An 18,658-nucleotide genomic window follows, 5' to 3' on the forward strand; every position below is an offset into this window, starting at 1 on the left:
ATGATACCAAAGCTGCTTTGCCATAATCTTTCAATCACTTTTCTCAAGAAGAGGAGAGATGATGCAGGGTGCTAACTGAGAAGATTTTTTTTAGCAAATGCTAACCTGTTTGACTCTTTAAGAAATAAGCAAATTCTGAGATGTCCTTCACATTGGGACAAATGCTGAATTTATTTCTCTGACTGGTGGCCTATGCCGATATCCCCACTCTCTCATTACTTGTAGTGCAATATGATCACACTGTAAGAAGATAGCAGTGCCCACGTCATTGCTACTTTCCCTCCCCTTTTATACTTTGTAGTGTGTAGCATCCACAGGTCTGAATCAGGAGCACGGTCCCCACTGTGTAAGTGCATAGATAGATATTGCCCCTGCCCTAAAGTGTTCCCAATCAAATTTAAAATAAGATGCAACAATATGAGGGAGTAAGTAGGAGATTAACAGTAATAGGATGCATATTTACATAGGATAGTTATGTGCATAACTTTATAGTCACAACTCACCTTACAAATTTTAAATATAAATTAAATAAATAAATCAGGAATCCCTAATGGCCCTCTACCACCCTCTTCCCTTCTCCAACCCTAATACCTGTGTGTTCTGCACCAAATTGTCATACAATTTCACTTTCCCCTTGTGAGCCAGGACTTTACTCTTCTTGGTGAAACAGGATTTCATTTTATTCAACTCTGTTCCAAAGTTCTTCAGCTGCAATGGATGGGAAGAACAACAATAGGCAAGGTGAATTAGAAAGTTACATAATGTTAGTCTTTGGGACTGATTCAGCTGTCTGGTAGCAGCATATATGAGTCACAAGTAGAGCCCTGCAAATCTGCAGGTATCCATGGACCATGTTTGTGGATCACGGATGGATGCGGATCCAAGTTTTATATCCAGAGCCCTGCAAATCTGCAGATATCCTTGTGAAACTCTGCACCCCATATTCACCATTGTGCTAGGATTATGATATGATTGTGATATAATTATGATGAATCTTGTACAAAATATGTCATGTGAGGTGTTAATGGAAAAGTTATGGTTTGCTGCATATGATTATCCTATTTGTATGCATGTATCATTTTTGTATCTGGAGTTATGAATATTGACTATGCATCTGTATTTCAAATGTGCTTGCTCCAGGGTAACTCCCATAAGTTAATTTACACCCAGTCTAGCCAGCAAATTGTGAACGGTCTATTCAAGGTAATTGCCCATCAACGAAAACAATGGGCCATGGGAAAGGCTTAGCCTCACCTGATGAGCTTTCCTGTGGATGCTTGAGCCAATATATGGATAATGGCTGCTATGACTTATCGAAGCATGCAAGGGCATGTGACTAGATCATGTGATATTAAACTTCATCCTGTGCCTGTATTTTTCCACTAACTGTGTTGGGGCTTTGCTTGTAACAATGAAGTCCCCTCCACATGGAAGAAACTATAAAAGGGGGAAGTGACATCACTACTGGCCTCAATCCCCCTACAACACACATAAGAACAGCCGTACAGGGTCAGACCAAAGGTCCATCTAGCCCAGTATCCTATCTACTGACAGTGACCAGTGCCAGGTGCCCCAGAGGGAGTGGACCTAACAGGCAATGATCAAGTGATCTCTCTCCTGCCATCCATCTCCATCCTCTGACAAACAGAGGCTAGGGACACCATTCCTTATCCATCCTGGCTAATAGCCATTAATGGACTTAACCACCATGAATTTATCCGGTTCTCTTTTAAACGCTGTTATAGTCCTAGCCTTCACGACCTCCTCAGGTAAGGAGTTCCACAAGTTGACTGTGCGCTGCGTGAAGAAGAACTTCCTTGTATTTGTTTTAAACCTGCTGCCTATTAATTTCATTTGGTGACCCCCTAGTTCTTGTATTATGGGAATAAGTAAATAACATCTCCTTATCCACTTTCTCCACATCACTCATGATTTTATATACCTCTATCATATCCCCCCTTAGTCTCCTCTTTTCCAAGCTGAAGAGTCCTAGCCTCTTTAATCTCTCCTCATATGGGACCCGTTCCAAACCCCTAATCATTTTAGTTGCCCTTTTCTGAACCTTTTCTAGTGCCAGTATATCTTTTTTTAGATGAGGAGACCACATCTGTACGCAGTATTCGAGAAGTGGGCGTACCATCGATTTATATAAGGGCAATAATATATTCTCAGTCTTATTCTCTATCCCCTTTTTAATGATCCCTAACATCCTGTTTGCTTTTTTGACCGCCTCTGCACACTGCGCGGACATCTTCAGAGAACTATCCACGATGACTCCAAGATCTTTTTCCTGACTTCTTGTAGCTAAATTAGCCCCCATCATATTGTATGGGGAACAACCTGGAAACACCTGAGGAAGAAAGACTGATCGGGGGGACGGGGGTCCCAGGCGAGAAAGAAGAAAGCACTGCCTATGTGTGGAAGATTGGTGGACTGTTGGTACCATCAGGGTAAGACACTGCTTATTTCAAATCTTATCTAGTTTAATAAATTTAGATTGCGATTTTGTTTATTTCTTAGGTAACCAACTTTGATCTATACACTATTCATTATAATCACTTAAAATATTTTTGTAGTTAATAAATTTGTTTTATATTTTTACTAAAAGAGTGTGTTGTTAGAAGTGCAAAGGTAATCTGCTCAGGAACAGGGGCTGATGCATTGTTCTTTCCACACTGAGGGAGAGGTGGACTGGGAAATAAACTTACACTGGTCAGGCTTTAGACCAGGGCAAGATGGTACAGCTCTGGGGTCCTAGGCTGTGGAGTTGGGGGGTGGGAGGGAATAGGAGACTGGCTGGAACCTCTCTATTCTTGGTTCATGAGTGGCTAGGAGAAACATTCATGTAACTGCAGCTTGGAGTGTCCCTGGTTGTGTATGGCTGTGTAAATATAAGGTCTGGAGAGGATTTCAGCTTGTCACTTCCTCACAGCGCGAGATGGGGCCCAGGCTGGTATACCAGAGGGCTCAGCAGTACCCCAGTTCCGGATTGCATCCCAGGGAAGTCCATCACAATCCTCTTTGGGGCAGGGATCATGTTTGTGGATACGATGTGAATAAAATTTTTGTATCCACACAGGGCTCTACACACCAGGAATCAAAAATTTGGGTCAGGAAGTTCCATAATGATAATCAGGCTTAATATAATTTAGTACTTTATTCTTTGCAAAGACATAGCAAGTTGGAAATCCCTTATTCAAAAGTAGAGGGGCACACAAAGTATCAAAACACCAATAGCATTGGACACTTATGTCAAATAACCAGAAAAGAGGAGCTTTCAGCACATACAAGGCGTGATATGCATTTTTTTTGCCGTAAGTACTCTGAAAGTTTGTTACCCTGGTTATTTGAGACACTTAGCACAACTCTACAATATATATATATATATATTGTATGGCAATATATATATATGGTATTGCCATACTGGATCACATTTGTGGTTCATCTAGTCCAATATCTTGGCTCCAATAGTGGCCAACACCAGAAGCTTCAGGGGAGGGTGAAAGACACACCATCCACACTCTAGACACACAGATACATGACAATCTACTTCCACATGAAGGTTTCATTCTAATGCCTAATAGAGATTGGCTTAGTATCCCTTGTAACATTTGTTAGCATTAACTATAACGAAAATATCCAAAAGTTGTTATCCATACCGATGTCCAACCCATCTTTGAATCCTGCTAAATTTTTGATCTCAATGACATCCTGTGACAATGAGTTCCACAGTTTAATTATGAACTGTGTGAAAAAGTATTGCTTTATCACTTTTGAATTTACCATATTCTAATTTCATTGACTGTCCCCTTGTTCTTGTATTGAGACAGTGAAGCTCCTGATCTACTTTCTCAATACTATTAATTATTGTGTATACTTTTAGTGTGTCCCCCTTTTTTTCAGATCCAAATGTTTTCCATTTCTTCATATAAGAATTTTTCCATGCCCCTAATCGTTCTCATTGTCCTTCTCCAAACCCTGTTTTGAGATGGGGTGACCAATGCTACATACAGCATTCCAGATGGAAGGAGGCCCACTGATTTATATAATGGCATAATATTTTCTGTATTATCCATAACTAAGGCTATGCTTTAGTCACGGGTATTTTTAGTAAAAGTCATGGACAGGTCACGGGCAATAAACAAAAATTCATGGCCCGTGACCTGTCCATGACTTTTACTATATACCCTTAACTAAAACTTGGGCCAGGAGGCCGTGGGTGCTGGTGCTGGGGTGGGGTGGAGACAGGCGGCAGCGTGTGGGCCCAGGACCCCTGCTGGTGCTGGGGCGGGGGACGGGGTTTGGCGGGGCTGGCAGGCTCCCACCAGCATGTCCCTGCAGCTTCTAGGGGAGGAGCGGTCTGGGGGGCTCCATGCACTGCTCAGTGTGCGGAGCCCTCTGGTCCCTCCACCTAGGAGCTGCAGGGACATGCCGGTGGAAGCCGGGGTGCCCCTCCCCCAGGTAAGCACTGCCCCACACCCCAACCCCCTGCCACAGCCCTGAGCCCCCTCCCACACACCCAAACTGCTGCTGCTGCTGGCCCAGGGGCTGCCCGGCTCGGGCAGCCTCTGAGCCAGCACCAGCCGCTGCAGAAGTCACGGAGGTCACAGAAACTCACAGAATCAGTGACTTTCGTGACAGACACAGCGTTATCCATAACATTCATTACACATCCTAACATCTTGTTTGCTCTTCTGACTGTAGGGGTGCACTGAGCAGAATTCTTCATTGCGTGGTCTACACTGACATGCCAATTCTTTTCCTGAGTTGATGAATTAATTTAGAATCCAGAAAGGTGTGTGAGTAGTTCAAAATTTTCCATCCAATGTGCATTACTTTGCATTTATCAACACTGGTCATCATCTGCCATTGTGTAGTCTATTCTCCTAGCTTGGTTAGGTCCCTCTGAAATTCCTCTCTCTTCTCTTAACTCAACTAACCCAAATAACTTTGTATCACTGTCAAATTGAAGACTGAAACTAGAAAAATTCAGACTGGAAATATGGGGTACATTTTTAACAGTTGTTCTAATTAACCATTGGAACAATTTACCAATGGTCCTGTGGATTCTCCATCGCTGACAATTTTTAAATCAAGATTGGATATTTTTCTAAAAGCTAATACTCTCAGGATTACTTTGGGGATGTTCTACAGCCTGTTATACAAGAAGTGAGACACCATAATCCAAATGGTCCCTTCTGGCCTTAGACCTATGAAATTTTGCTACCTTACAACTCATTCCCCTTTTCCAGATTAATATACACCTCTACCCCGATATAACGCTGTCCTCGGGAGCCAAAAAATCTTGCCGCGTTATAGGTGAAACTTGCTTATATCAAACTTGCTTTTATCCACCGGAGTGCACAGCCCCACCCCCCCGGAGCGCTGCTTTACTGCATTATATCCAAATTTGTGTTATATTGGGTCGCGTTATATCGGGGTAGAGGTGTACTAAGCACAAGACCTAATAAACAATCCTTAGACATTCTGCTGTTAACTTTTTGCCATGATGAAAATTGACCATTGTTTATTCCAGCTCTTTATTTCCTGTCTCCTAGCCAGTTTTGGATCTATAATAATAATTTGCTTTTTGTCCTACAATTAGCTAGTCATGCCCAGTCACCATTCAAGTTTTTATAACTGCATGCAATAAGACTGCAACAGTTGGCATTACCTCTTTGTCAGAGAAGGTCCTCATCACCTCCCAGAGGCTCTTATTCACATCCACCAAAAGTTTATCCTGGACACCTGCACACAACTTTAAACTGAAATATGAAAAAAGGTTAGAGAAGGGTCTTGTTGTAGTCATGTAAGCCAGCACATATGCTGTCGTCATTCAACTTATTTCCATATCTGAACTGGCTGGTGCAGTGCAATGACTTATTTGGTGTCTAAGATTGGGGTATGGATGAGGTCAAGGTAATTTAGGATGAAATCCTGGCCCCACTGAAGTCAATGGAGTTTTGCCTTTGACTTCAGTGGGGCCAAGATTTCATCCATAATGTTTACAGAATAAGCAAGGCACCCAGAAATGATTTGCATTATATCAGAATCTACCCCAATTAACAGGATACGCCTACTGTTTTATTCACAACTTGGAGATTTTATTGGATATCCACGTAAAAATTTGCCAAGAGTGACTTTTTTTTTTTATCCTCGGCCTGGGGCATAAAGGCGGTACCTTTTTTTTTTATATGGACCATGCTATGGTTATCAAGACTTTTGTCACCTTGAGGCTGGATTATTGCAATGAAATCTAGAAGCTGAATTTGAAAGTTGCAGCTTGCTTTCATGCTGAAAGCACATTAAACATCTGCTGCTCCGATATCTCCATTGGTTACTAGTTGTGTTCCAGGTGAAGTTTAAGGTGGTGTTTTTGAGCTATAAATTCCCAAGTGGATTTTTCCTTGATTACTTGAGAGACTGCCTCTCCCTGTGAGATACTGTGTTAACTTTACTGTCATGGATAATCTAACAATCCATTGGTTTAAACAAGAGGCAACCTGGAATTTATTTCCATCTCAAATCTGCACAAGCCCAGATTTGATAACCTACAGAATATGATGCAAAGCTCATGCTTTCCCCAGCTGTCTTTTTTTTGTTTTTGTTTTTTTTGTTTTTCAAGGAAGGCTGAGCATGAAGGGCAGAATTGTTCAGGGAACAACGGAGGAGGAAATGGAATTGGTGGTGTGGTTGTTAAGTTTTTAGGAGGGCTTTTACATTCTATTTCCTATGTTTTGTTTTAGCAGTTTAACTGCCGGGTGACTAAAGAATCAGATACTAGAATCAATCATGAACAAGAAAACTTAAGACTCTGGGATATCGTACTGTCTATATTTTAACTTGATAAATTCTGGAGAATTAGAACAGATAATGGCAGATTGTAATCCATCATGCTCTTTCTTCTGTTTGCTATCTTTTATTGTCTTTGATAAAAGTGTCCAAAAATGTTTACTTTTGCTAACATTAAGTTACATTTACAAGTCTGATGAGATAAAGAACAAATTAAATCACTATTGCAAGATTTGTCTCTACCCACCTCCAGACCCACAAGTCCTACTAAGACTTTCCCACATTCAGCTTTAATACACAGGTTTAAATGATTACTTGTTTAAAATTAAACAGGCTTACTACAGTCTTGAACTTTTTTCCACCTGTCCATTGGAAAATAATGGAATTACTCCCTTCAGATCATCCTGCATGCAGCCAAATCTAAGATGATGGGTTAACAAACAAAAAACTAATATTCCCTGTGAATGACAAAAAACACAACCCCTCTCTTACTCTTCTATCATCTGAGAAAGAACCTGGCAATCTTCTTCATAAATCCGCAGCTTGGGGCGATAAATGTACTGGCTGAAAATCAGGTCTTCTGGAGTAGGAGCTGTGTTCACTGCATACTAGAGAGGGAAAGAGGAATGAAACTAAAAAATCCAAAAGAGTGCATTTCAGAAACACCAACTTCAAGTCAAATCCACATCCAGAAATTAGTACCAGGATTGAGATAGTTATTTAGCAGAAATTTTATTGCAGAGAAAGTTCCTATGGGGGGCAGCATGGCCTAGTGGAAAGGGCAGAGCACTAGGAGTTAGAAGTGCTGAGTTCTATTCCATCCTGTACCAGATTTACTATGCATCTTAAGGTAAGACACATCACTTCTGTACCTCGAATTTACTCACCTTTGTGAAGCACTTTGAGATCAAGGGATGAAGCATGCTATATGAGTGCCAAATATTATTTTTATTCTTAAAGGCCAGCCCTAGAGTATCTGTACACAGGTTACAGTTCAGGAAAACTGCTAGAGTAAAACATGTAGGATACAATTTTCAAAAGCACGCATCTGACTTAGACCAAGTCCAGTTGACTTTCAATCAGACAGACTCCTAAGTGCTTAAGTCACTGGATGCTTTTGAAAATTTTATTCATAGACAAGAATTTATGTAGGCTGTTCTAATTTGAAGCAAGGATGGCCGAAGGAAGCTTCTGGTTTTGTTGACTGTTCATTCACTAGTGAAATGGCTAGAGTCCTGCAAATCCGTGTATATCCGCTTTATATCAGCAGATATACACATACGTGGATGCAGATATCCACGGACCATTTTTGCGGATCGTGGATCGGTTGCGGATACAAATTTTGTATCTGCGCAGAGCTCTAAATATAGGATCTCAGCAGGGAAGCAGCTGTCTTCAGCTCATAGCCTATGAGGCTACTTCCACACCTTCCAGATCCTATATTCCCTCTCCCCACATGTACAGAGAAAAGGGAGGTGATAGATCAAGACAGGTAGCAAAATCCCCCATGCTCCTATCACCACAGTTTAAGCAGCCAAGCAATTTAGGAAACCTCTCCCGACTTCATTGTCATATCAAGTCAATTGGAGGGGGAGGCAGCTACTTCTGCAAAGTAAGTCAGGAAGCCATATTGACTTACTTTGCAGAAGAAGCTGCTTCCCTCTCCAACTGACCTGATACGGCACAAATTAAGCACTGGCTGGGCAGCCAAAGAGCTACTTCACCCCCCTCCTACACCCCATACCACTGCACCAACCTCCTGCACCCCTAATCCCTGCATTCCCCCCATCGCTCCTATTCCCTGTATTGTGCCCCCTTCACCCCTAACCCTTGCACCCCTTCCTGTGCCCATTTGAGGAAACTGATCTGGAGTCACGGACCGCCTGCTATCGTTGCTCCTTTCCCCTACTCACAGCCCTCTAGGGGGCCGTGGAGGATAACCTACCAAAACATTGGCTGGGCAGCTGGAAAGTACCTTCACCCCCCCTCCTATGCCCATCACCCCTGCACCGCCCTCCTGCGCCCATATGGGGAAACTGGCCTTGCGTCACAGTACGCCTGTCGTTGCTCCTCGCTCCCCTGCTCACAGCCCGCCTAGGAGGATGACCTGCTGAGCCCCAGAAAAAATGAAGCACTGTAGCCCTGAGATAGTATTCCCCTTGCATGGTTCCACAGGGAGAACAGTGGCGGGTGGAAAGAAACTGGGATTGCTGAGCTCTAAGTGTGAGGACTTTATAAATCACAAGCTAAATAGGTGGCAGACTTTTTTATTTTACAGTTCAGTTTGTGATTTTGAGTATTATTGACTTGAGACTTTATTTTATTATTTTTAATGTAAAAGGCTATTTGTTCTCATGCCTGTTCTATAATAAGATTGATATTTAAAATAACAATAATAGCAGTGTGTACATTTATTAAGCCATATAGATTTCTTTATCCAGTACACACGCATGCACACAAACACAGATGCTCCTCCGAGAGGCACTGTGAGATAGTGTGCTGCTGCGGGTGCAGTGTGGATACAGATAAAAGCTGGAGTGTGGATCGTGGGTTGGATACAAGTTGATTCTTGCGGATGCAGATCCACATTTTTGTATCCACGCAGGGCTCTAGAAATAGCTACATTAATCTGTAGGCCCACAAAACTCACTATTTAGAGAAAGTATTAGCCATTAAGGGACTTAACCTCCATGAATTTATCCAGTTCTCTTTTAAACCCTGTTATAGTCCTAGCCTTCACAACCTCCTTAGGCAAGGAGTTCCACAAGTTGACTGTGCGCTGTGTGAAGAAGAACTTCTTTTTATTTGTTTTAAACCTGCTGCCCATTAATTTCATTTGGTGGCCCCTAGTTCTTATATTATGGGAACAAGTAAATAACTTTTCCTTATTCACTTTCGCCACATCACTCATGATTTTATATACCTCTATCACAGGGGTCGGCAACCTACAGCACGCGAGCCGATTCTGAGTGGCACGCTGCTGCCCACTGAGAGGAGGAGGAGGAGGGGCCGGAATGCACCACACTGTGGGAAGAAGGGGGAGGGGAAAGCTTGGCTGCCGCAGGACCAAGCTTCTGCCTCCTGCCCCCGCAGGGGAGAGCGGTGGGAAGGGGGTCCCAGCCCCCTGCCCCACTCAGCCCCCCCCGCTCACCGCTCTCCCCTGCGGGGGCAGGAGGCAGAAGCTTGGTCCTGCGGCAGCCAAGCTTCCCTCCTCCCTCGCACAACATGGTGCATTCCAGCCCCTCCTCCTCCCAGAGGAGCAGAGCCAAGCGCAGCATGCTGGCTGCTCCGTAGAGGAGGCAGAGAGAGGTAGGGACGGGCCTGGGGGAAGGGGTGGAACAGGTCATATCCCTCCCAGCCCCCTGCCGTGAGCCGCTCAGGGCAGGGGGCTGGGAGCACCCCCACGAGGCGAACACCCCAGCCTTCTGCCCTGCACCTCCCCACCCCAACACACACCCATCCCTCTGCCCTGCACCCCCCACCCCCACCCCAGCCCTCTGCCCTGACCTCAAATTGCCCCCAACACCTAGCCTTCTGCCCTGCATCTCCACATACACCCCAGCTCTCTGCCCTGAACCCCGCCACACCCAGCCCTCTGCCCTGACCTTGAGTCGCCCCCCCAACACCCAGCCTTCTGCCCTGCACGTCCACACACCCCAGCCCTCTGCCCTGACCTCGAGTCCACCCCAACACCCAACCCTCTGCCCTGAACCCCCCCCCACACCCCAGCCCTTTGCCCTGACCTCGAGTCGTCCCCCCCCACACCAAGCCCTCTGCCCTGAACCCCCCCACACCCAGCCTTCTGCCCTGACCTCGAGTCCCGCCCCAACACCCAGCCCTCTGCCCTGAACCCCCCACCCAGCGGGCTGAGCAGGCTGGCGGCGTAAGATCAGCATTTTAATTTAATTTTAAATGAAGCTTCTTAAACATTTTGAAAACCTTGTTTACTTTACATACAACAATAGTTTAGTCACATAATATACACTTAGAGAGAGACCCCTTCTAAAAAAACGTTAAAATGTATTACCGGCACGCAAAACCTTAAATTAAAGTGAATAAATGAAGACTCGGCACACCACTTCTGAAAGGTTGCCTACCCCTGCTCTATCATATCCCCCCTTAATCTCCTCTTTTCCAAGATGGAAAGTCCTAGCCTCTTTAATCTCTCCTCATATGGGAACCGTTCCAAACCCCTAATCATTTTAGTTGCCCTTTACTGAACCTTTTCTAGTGCCAGTATATCTTTTTTGCAATGAGAAGACCACATCTGTATGCAGTATTCAAGATGTGGGCATACCATGGATTTATATAAGGGCAATAAGATATTCTCTGTCTTTTTCTCTATCCTCTTTTTAATGATTCCTAACATCCTGTTTGCTTTTTTGACTGCTGCTGCACACTGCGTGGACATCTTCAGAGAACTATCCACGATGACTCCAAGATCTCTTTCCTGATTAGTTGTAGCTAAATTATCCCCCATCATATTGTATATATAGTTGGGGTTATTTTTCCCAATGTGCATTACTTTACATTTATCCACATTAAATTTCATTTGCCATTTTGTTGCCCAATCACTTAGTTTTGTGAGATCTTTTTGAAGTTCTTCACAGTCTGCTTTGGTCTTAACTATCTTGAGCAGTTTAGTATCGTCTGCAAACTTTGCCACCTCACTTTTTACCCCTTTCTCCAGATCATTTATGAACAAGTTGAATAGGATTGGTCCTAGGACTGACCCTTGGGGAACACCACTAGTTACCCCTCTCCATTCTGAAAATTTACCATTTATTCCTACTCTTTGTTCCCTGTCTTTTAACGAGTTTTCAATCCATGAAAGGATCTTCCCTCTTATCCCATGACAACTTAATTTACGTAAGAGCCTTTGGTGAAGGACCTTGTCAAAGGCATTCTGGAAATGTAAGTACACTATGTCCACTGGATCCCCCTTGTCCACATGTTTGTTGACCCCTTCGAAGAACTCTAATAGATTAGTAAAACATGATTTCCCTTTACAGAAACCATGTTGACTTTTGCCCAACAATTTATGTTCTTCTATGTGTCTGACAATTTTATTCTTTATGATTGTTTCAACTAATTTGCCCAGTACGGACATTAGACTTGCCGGTCTGTAATTGCCGGTATCACCTCTAGAGCCCTTTTTAAATATTGGCGTTACATTAGCTATCTTCCAGTCACTGGGTACAGTAGCCAATTTAAAGGACAGGTTACAAACCATAGTTGTTAGTCCTGCAATTTCACATTTGAGTTCTTTCAGAACTCTTGGGTGAATGCCATCTGGTCCCGGTGACTTGTTACTGTTAAGTTTATCAATTCATTCCAAAACCTCCTCTAGTGACACCTCAATCTGTGACAATTTCTCAGATTTGTCACCTACAAAAGCTGGCTCAGGTTTGGGAATCTCCCTAACATCCTCAACTGTGAAGACTGAAGCAAAGAATTCATTTAGTTTCTCCGCAATGACTTTATCGTCTTTAAGCGCTCCTTTTGTATCTTGATCGTCCAGGGGCCCCACTGGTTGTTTAGCAGGCTTCCTGCTTCTGATGTACACTTCTACCCAGATATAACGCGACCCGATAGAACACGAATTCGGATATAACGCGGTTTCACCTATAATGTGGTAAGATTTTTTGGCTCCCAAGGACAGGGTTATATCGAGGTAGAGGTGTATTTAAAAAAACATTTTGTCATTACCTTTTGAGTTTTTGGCTAGCTGTTCTTCAAACTCCTTTTTGGCTTTTCTTATTACATTTTTACACTTAATTTGGCAGTGTTTATGCACCTATTTACCTCACTAGGATTTGACTTCCACTTTTTAAAAGATGCCTTTTTATCTCCCACTGCTTCTTTTACATGGTTGTTAAGCCACAGTGGCTCTTTTTTAGTTCTTTTACTGTGTTTTTTAATTTGGGGTGTACATTTAAGTTGGGCCTCTATTATGGTGTCTTTGAAAAGTGTCCATGCAGCTTGCAGGGATTTCACTCTAGTCACTGTACCTTTTCATTTCTGTTTAAATGCATAGTTCCCCTTTCTGAAGTTAAATGCCACAGTGTTTTGCTTTTGAGGTGTTCTTCCCACCACAGGAATGTTAAAAGTTGTTATACTATGGTCACTATTTCCAAGCGGTCATGTTATAGTTACCTCTTGGACCAGATCCTGCGCTCCACTCAGGACTAAATCGAGAATTGCCTCTCACCTTGTGGGTTCCTGAACCAGCTGCTCCAAGAAGCAGTCATTTAAAGTATCAAGAAATGTTGTCTCTGCATTTCGTCCTCAGGTGACATGTTCCCAGTCAATATAGGGATAATTGAAATCCCCCACTATTATTGAGTTCATTTTGATAGCCTCTCTGATCTACCTTAGCATTTCATCGTCACTATCACTGTCCTGCTCAGGTGGTCGATAATAGATCCCTAATGTTATATTCTTATTAGAGCATGAAATTACTATCCATAGAGATTCTATGGAACATGTGTATTCACTTAAGATCTTTACTTCATTTGATTCTACATTTTCTTTCACATATAGTGCCAGTCCTCCCTCACGACCTGTTCTGTCCGATGTATTTTGTACCCTGGAATGATTGTGTCCCATTGATTATCCTCACTCTACCAGGTTTCTGCAAGAGCAGTGACACACCATTCCCTAGCAGCACAGGTACAACATTTCAGGAACCCAGAGCAGCCGGTGAAGAGGTAAATCACTGCAGGGCTGGGGACACCCCAGCCAGTGGCTCCTACCCTGAGCCAGGATCAGCTGCTAGTCTCGGCTGGGCTGGAGGCAGGAGATGTTGGGACTTCCTCTTCCCCTGCAAGGAGTGGCTGGGGCTGTGACAGACCCACCCCCAGAAACCTCCCCCAGCTGCAGGAAGCTCAGCATCCTCCCCGCATCACTCCACTTCTCAGCTGTGGGGGAAGGGGTCACTGTACAGGGTGCTGCTCCCCCATCCACCCAACCCCTGTGCATCCAGACTGCCCATACCCAGACACCCCTGCCAAGCCTCACCTGGTACATCCAGAACCCCCCTAGCCCTCCATACCCAAACCCTACCCCACTGTACCTCAACCCCTGCATCTGGAGCCCCTCTGCACCCAGACCCCCTGCCTCCAGACCCCCACCCTTGCACCCAGACCACCCCCCACTGAGCTCCCTGCACTCAAACCCCCAACCTGATGCCCCACCCCCTACACCACCCTGAGCCCCCACATCCAGACCCCCATGTGACTGACCCCCAACTAGCTGCACCCAGACCCTCACCCCAGCAAGCCCCACTCCCCCAGCACCCAGATGCCTCTCCTGAGACCCCCACATCCAGACCACTCTGCTGAGCCCCAACAACCTTCCCCTGGAAGCCCCTGCAGAGTCTCATTGCTCCTGCACCTGGAACAAGCCACTGTGCACCCAGATCCTCCCAGACCTAGACCCCCCGACTGAGCTGCCTGTACCCAGATTGTCCCACACAGAATCTTCTCACCCCACACGTGGATTCCCCCACATTGAGCCCCTCCACACTTGGATCTTGCCTATTTGAGCCTACCTGCCCCACACCTGGTACAGAGGGGCATGGCCCCAGGGTGTTTCTGGGGCAGACCCAGGTCTTGTGCTGTGTCAGGGTCGGGTGCAGCCTCACTGCTGAGTCCGTGTCCTGGGGGTGGGGAGACAGCAGGTGACCTTCCACCTTTGTGCAGCCAGTGGCCTGTGCTCCCCATACTGCCATGCCGGAGCCTCTGCATTTATTTATTGACAAATAAAACTTGCAGAATTTTAAAATATTGTGCGCATAATTTTTAGGTGCAGAATGCCCTCAGGAGTAATATAATAAAATACAATAAAATATCCCGCCAAAGCTACTCCTAAACTAGACAGAGATTGCTGTTGTAAGAAGCTAAATATTCCCACTTTCCAGGAGTGCTGTGTGCATTATCTCTGGCACAACGAGCAGTTCCTACTGGCACAAGGAAGAGATCAGAAACAGAAACTGGACTACTAGACCAGCCCCAATGTAATCATTGCCATTTTACCAAATAAAAGCTGCACTCCAGAATATATTTACAAAGCCAGTTTCAAAGCAGAGTACAGGATACGGGAGTAGATCAATGCACACAAAAGAACTGCTAGTGCACGTCAGAAGTGCCCACACAGATACTTAGCACGCAGCAGGCTAGTGGGGGTAGATTCACACCCTGGCATGCCACAAACTAAGTGTTCATGTAGATACGCCCTTAGTGTGTAATAATTCTGAGGTGACCTGATCTACAGGGTTGGAAAATAAACTATCTATATTTATTCAGAAGTAAACTGGGGAAAAGGGAAAGGGAATGGTTAGTCTGTGGGCCTGATAACAAAGATCTTTACAACTCAACTTCTTTAGCTGTCTTTAGGCAGATTCTATAAAATATTGAAATAAAGACAGAGAAACACAATTTAAGTGGCAGTGATGAGTATGCGTGTGAGAGGTTAGATACTCACATTGGCTGGAAGATGACTCTGCCGGGGCTTCTGAATTAGAATATGGACCTGGAGAAGCGTAAAAAACTCCCCTACAGTGATAACACCATCCTGAAATTTCTACAGAGTGAATAAAGTGTACACATCAATAATTAGAGTAAGCTTATTAGCAAGGGTGCATCCAAAAAAGTATCTAAAGAGAAAACAGGCAACATGTTTCTTATTAGGAAAAAAATTAAAAGCCTTTTAGATATCTACATACCTCAAATAAATTCTGTTCACAAATACTGTCCATGAGAAGCTGAGACTCCATCTGACTGCTTCGCTGCACTAGAGAGAAAGGAGATTGCTGTGGTTCAAAAATAAAACTTTATGAAGTCATGACCGTAGGTCCATACCAGTTCAGATTACAAGAACAATTTTCATATAATTCAGAGTTTGACCTTCAAACCATATGAACAATGCTTTTTCTGCCTAAAAAATATGCTTACGCAGGGCTTGTCTACACGTACGGTACTACAGCGATGCAGATGCACCGCTGTAGGGCTTAGTGCAGACACTACCTACGCCAAAGGCAGAGCTTCTCCCATCGACGTAGGTACTCCACTTCCCTGAGAAGCAGTAGTTATGTTGACAGGAGAAGCCCTCCCGTCGACATAGTGCTGTCTACACTGGGAGTTATAGGCCGGTATAACTATGTCGCTCAGGGCTGTGGATTTTCCACACCCCTCAGTAATGTAGTTATACTGACATAAGTTTATAATGTAGACCAGGGCTTAGCAGCCAAAGAAATACTGTTGGGGAAATTTGAGGTAATAGGAAAGTTCATTAGTAGTTAATAATATGAAGTTTCTAATGTTTATGTTTTAGAATATATCCTAATACCATTTGAATATTATTCACATGACTTATTAGGCTGGTGGTGAAAAGGGTTATGGGATCAGAGTTAAGTTGCTTATGAATCTTAACTCCAACATTCTCAAATTTCAAGCCTGCTTTTGTTTTTAAGTTACATTTTAATTCGATTTTCTGTTCAAAGTATATTTTCAACTTTCAAATCTTATTTGTCTGAATAATCAAATGAAAGAAACTTATCTATATTTTCTTCAGTTCTCTCTATTATATGTTCCCCTTGTGTCATCTCAATTGATCTGTGACACCTGAGCCTCTCTGTTATGAATATAACCACCATTTCTGGTGAGGACAGAGAAAAATTATTGCAGGCCTTCCTTCAACTAGTAACAACAGTCTGCTTTTTCTAAATCACTTCTTAGGAAAAATGCCATTACAATTTGTACTCATCCACAGAATCAAAGAGCTATCTTAACTGAAAAAGATTAATACATATTACCATACAGAGCTTACACGACATGCAACATTCCCAGAGAAAATAAATGCTGGTAAGAGACCCTTATCTACTAAGTTGATTAAAACTGAAATAAGTTAACAGTTTTAGGTGAATACTGCCAAGAGAGTCTTACTACTAAGATCTATGTCAGCTTTAAGAGAATCCAGACAGCTGCTGTTGCTAGAGTTGGTCCTCTCCAGGCTTTTAGCTGATAGACTTGGAGGATTTTCACCCTCATGAGTTTCTGCTTGGGTATGAGATAAAATGATGCTGGAGGTAGCCTGAAATCAAACAGCGTTAAGAAAACAGATATTTATTACGACACTTGCTATATAAAAGCCACGTTGTGACTTTCCATAGCAAATCATGTTTAGCGTCTGCATATTTATATGTAGGGCCCTACCAAATTCACGGTCCATTTTGGTCAATTTCACAGTCATATAATTTTAAAAGTCATAAATTTCCTGATTTCAGCTATTTAAATCTGAAATTTCACAGTGTTGGAATTATAGGGGCCTTGACCCAAAAAAGGAGTTGGGGGGGGGGAGATCGCAAGGTTATTGTAGGGGGGGTTGCGGTACTGCTACCCTTACTTCTGTGCTGCTGCTGGTGGCGGCGCTGTCTTCAGAGCTGGGCAGCTGGAGAGCAGCGGCTGCTGGCAGGGAGCCCAAGTCTGAAGGCAGATCCGCCGCCAGCAGCAGCACAGAAGTAAGGGTGGCATGTGTGGTATTGCCACCCTTACTTCTGTGCTGCTGCTGGTGGGGCACTGCCTTCAGAGGTGGGCACTCGGCCAACAGCTGCCAGTCTTCAGCCGCCCACTTCTGAAGGCAGCGCAGAAGTAAGGTTGGCAATACTGTGACCCCCCCCCCAAAATAACCTTGTGACCCCCCTGCAACTCCCTTTTGGGTGAGGACCCCCAATTTGAGAAACGTTGGTCTCCACCGTGAAATCTGTATAGTATAGGGTAAAAGCACACAAGAGACCAGATTTCACAGTCTGTGACGCATTTTTCATGGCCATGAATATGGTAGGGCCCTATTTATATGTACTAAATAGTAAGGCATCCCACCAAAAGGCCACACCAGCCACCTGTCTAACTCCCAGCTCTTCTGGCAGCTGGGGCTGCAGTCACCTTTCCAGCTTTTGGACAGTCTCACAACTCTTTGTGAAGTAAAACCCCAGTTCAGTCCCACTCCAGAACATCACTCCTCCAAGGACAACCAGTCAGTTGCCCCTTGTTTTGTATGCAGTTGGTAATGCTAACTATTTTGTTGTTTGCTCTGTTTCATGCCTCCCACCTGCTCTCATTACAGAAATAGTCTAAGGAATTAAAAAATATAATTTTAGAAAAGAGCCAGGCAAAGTTATAAAAATAAAAGTAGGTACAGGAATTAAAAATAAAGAAACAGAAAAAGCTAAGGTATTAAAAAGAGCCAAATAAAGGCATGACTTACGACTAGTCTATATAACCACATGACCTCATTACTGTTATCCTTGTTCTCCCTATCCCTTCTTCCTGCTGTTTGTCCCTCACTTGTTGAGCCTTATCTCAGCTAAAGCTATTCAGGGCAAGGACAATAACTTATTCTTTGTTTACATTCCAAGTTGCACTGTGGTTTAACTCAAGGTATAATTTTAAACCAATTTAATTAAATCTGTGCAAAATCCTGTGTGGACATGGCAAACTCAATTTAAGCCTGGATAAGGAATCAGTTTAAGTTAAATCTCTATTAGACACAAAGAACTAAGAACATTATTAAGGTTGCAAATTCAAGCACTGAAAAATGCTATAATTAAGGTTGCCTGTGCATTTGGCAGGAATTAAGTTAAATCTGCTGGAGAACAGGTCATAATTCTAAGTATTAACAACATCCTGCTCCATCTTTCTTACTAGAAACACAAATGTTGCTAAGTTTGGGTATGTAGGGAAAAGCTAACGAAGCAATGTGACCCTGCCAAATAGTCTGATGACTATAAACACATACCAAAGAAAGAATTAGCATGAAACTATTAAGGGTGGGTGCTTTAAAACTGGCATGAAAATCAGTACTCTCT

At 43.6% G+C, this 18,658-nt stretch overlaps 1 protein-coding gene across 2 annotated transcripts in view; it reads right to left on the bottom strand.

Moving 5' to 3' along the window:
• Positions 1-18,658, bottom strand: part of KNL1 (kinetochore scaffold 1) — a 49,463-nt gene that overhangs the window by 11,239 nt on the left and 19,566 nt on the right. For both annotated transcript variants that reach the window (XM_065593152.1, XM_042849478.2), the window contains exons 11-16: positions 16,737-16,884; positions 15,518-15,585; positions 15,277-15,375; positions 7,285-7,400; positions 5,675-5,765; positions 592-708 (exon numbers count right to left, since the gene is read on the bottom strand). In XM_065593152.1, coding sequence (XP_065449224.1) covers positions 592-708; positions 5,675-5,765; positions 7,285-7,400; positions 15,277-15,375; positions 15,518-15,585; positions 16,737-16,884 — 639 coding nt within the window. The remainder of the gene's footprint in view (positions 1-591; positions 709-5,674; positions 5,766-7,284; positions 7,401-15,276; positions 15,376-15,517; positions 15,586-16,736; positions 16,885-18,658) is intronic.

This window comes from Chrysemys picta, chromosome 4 (assembly GCF_011386835.1).
Source record: "Chrysemys picta bellii isolate R12L10 chromosome 4, ASM1138683v2, whole genome shotgun sequence".
NCBI lineage: Eukaryota > Metazoa > Chordata > Testudines > Emydidae > Chrysemys > Chrysemys picta.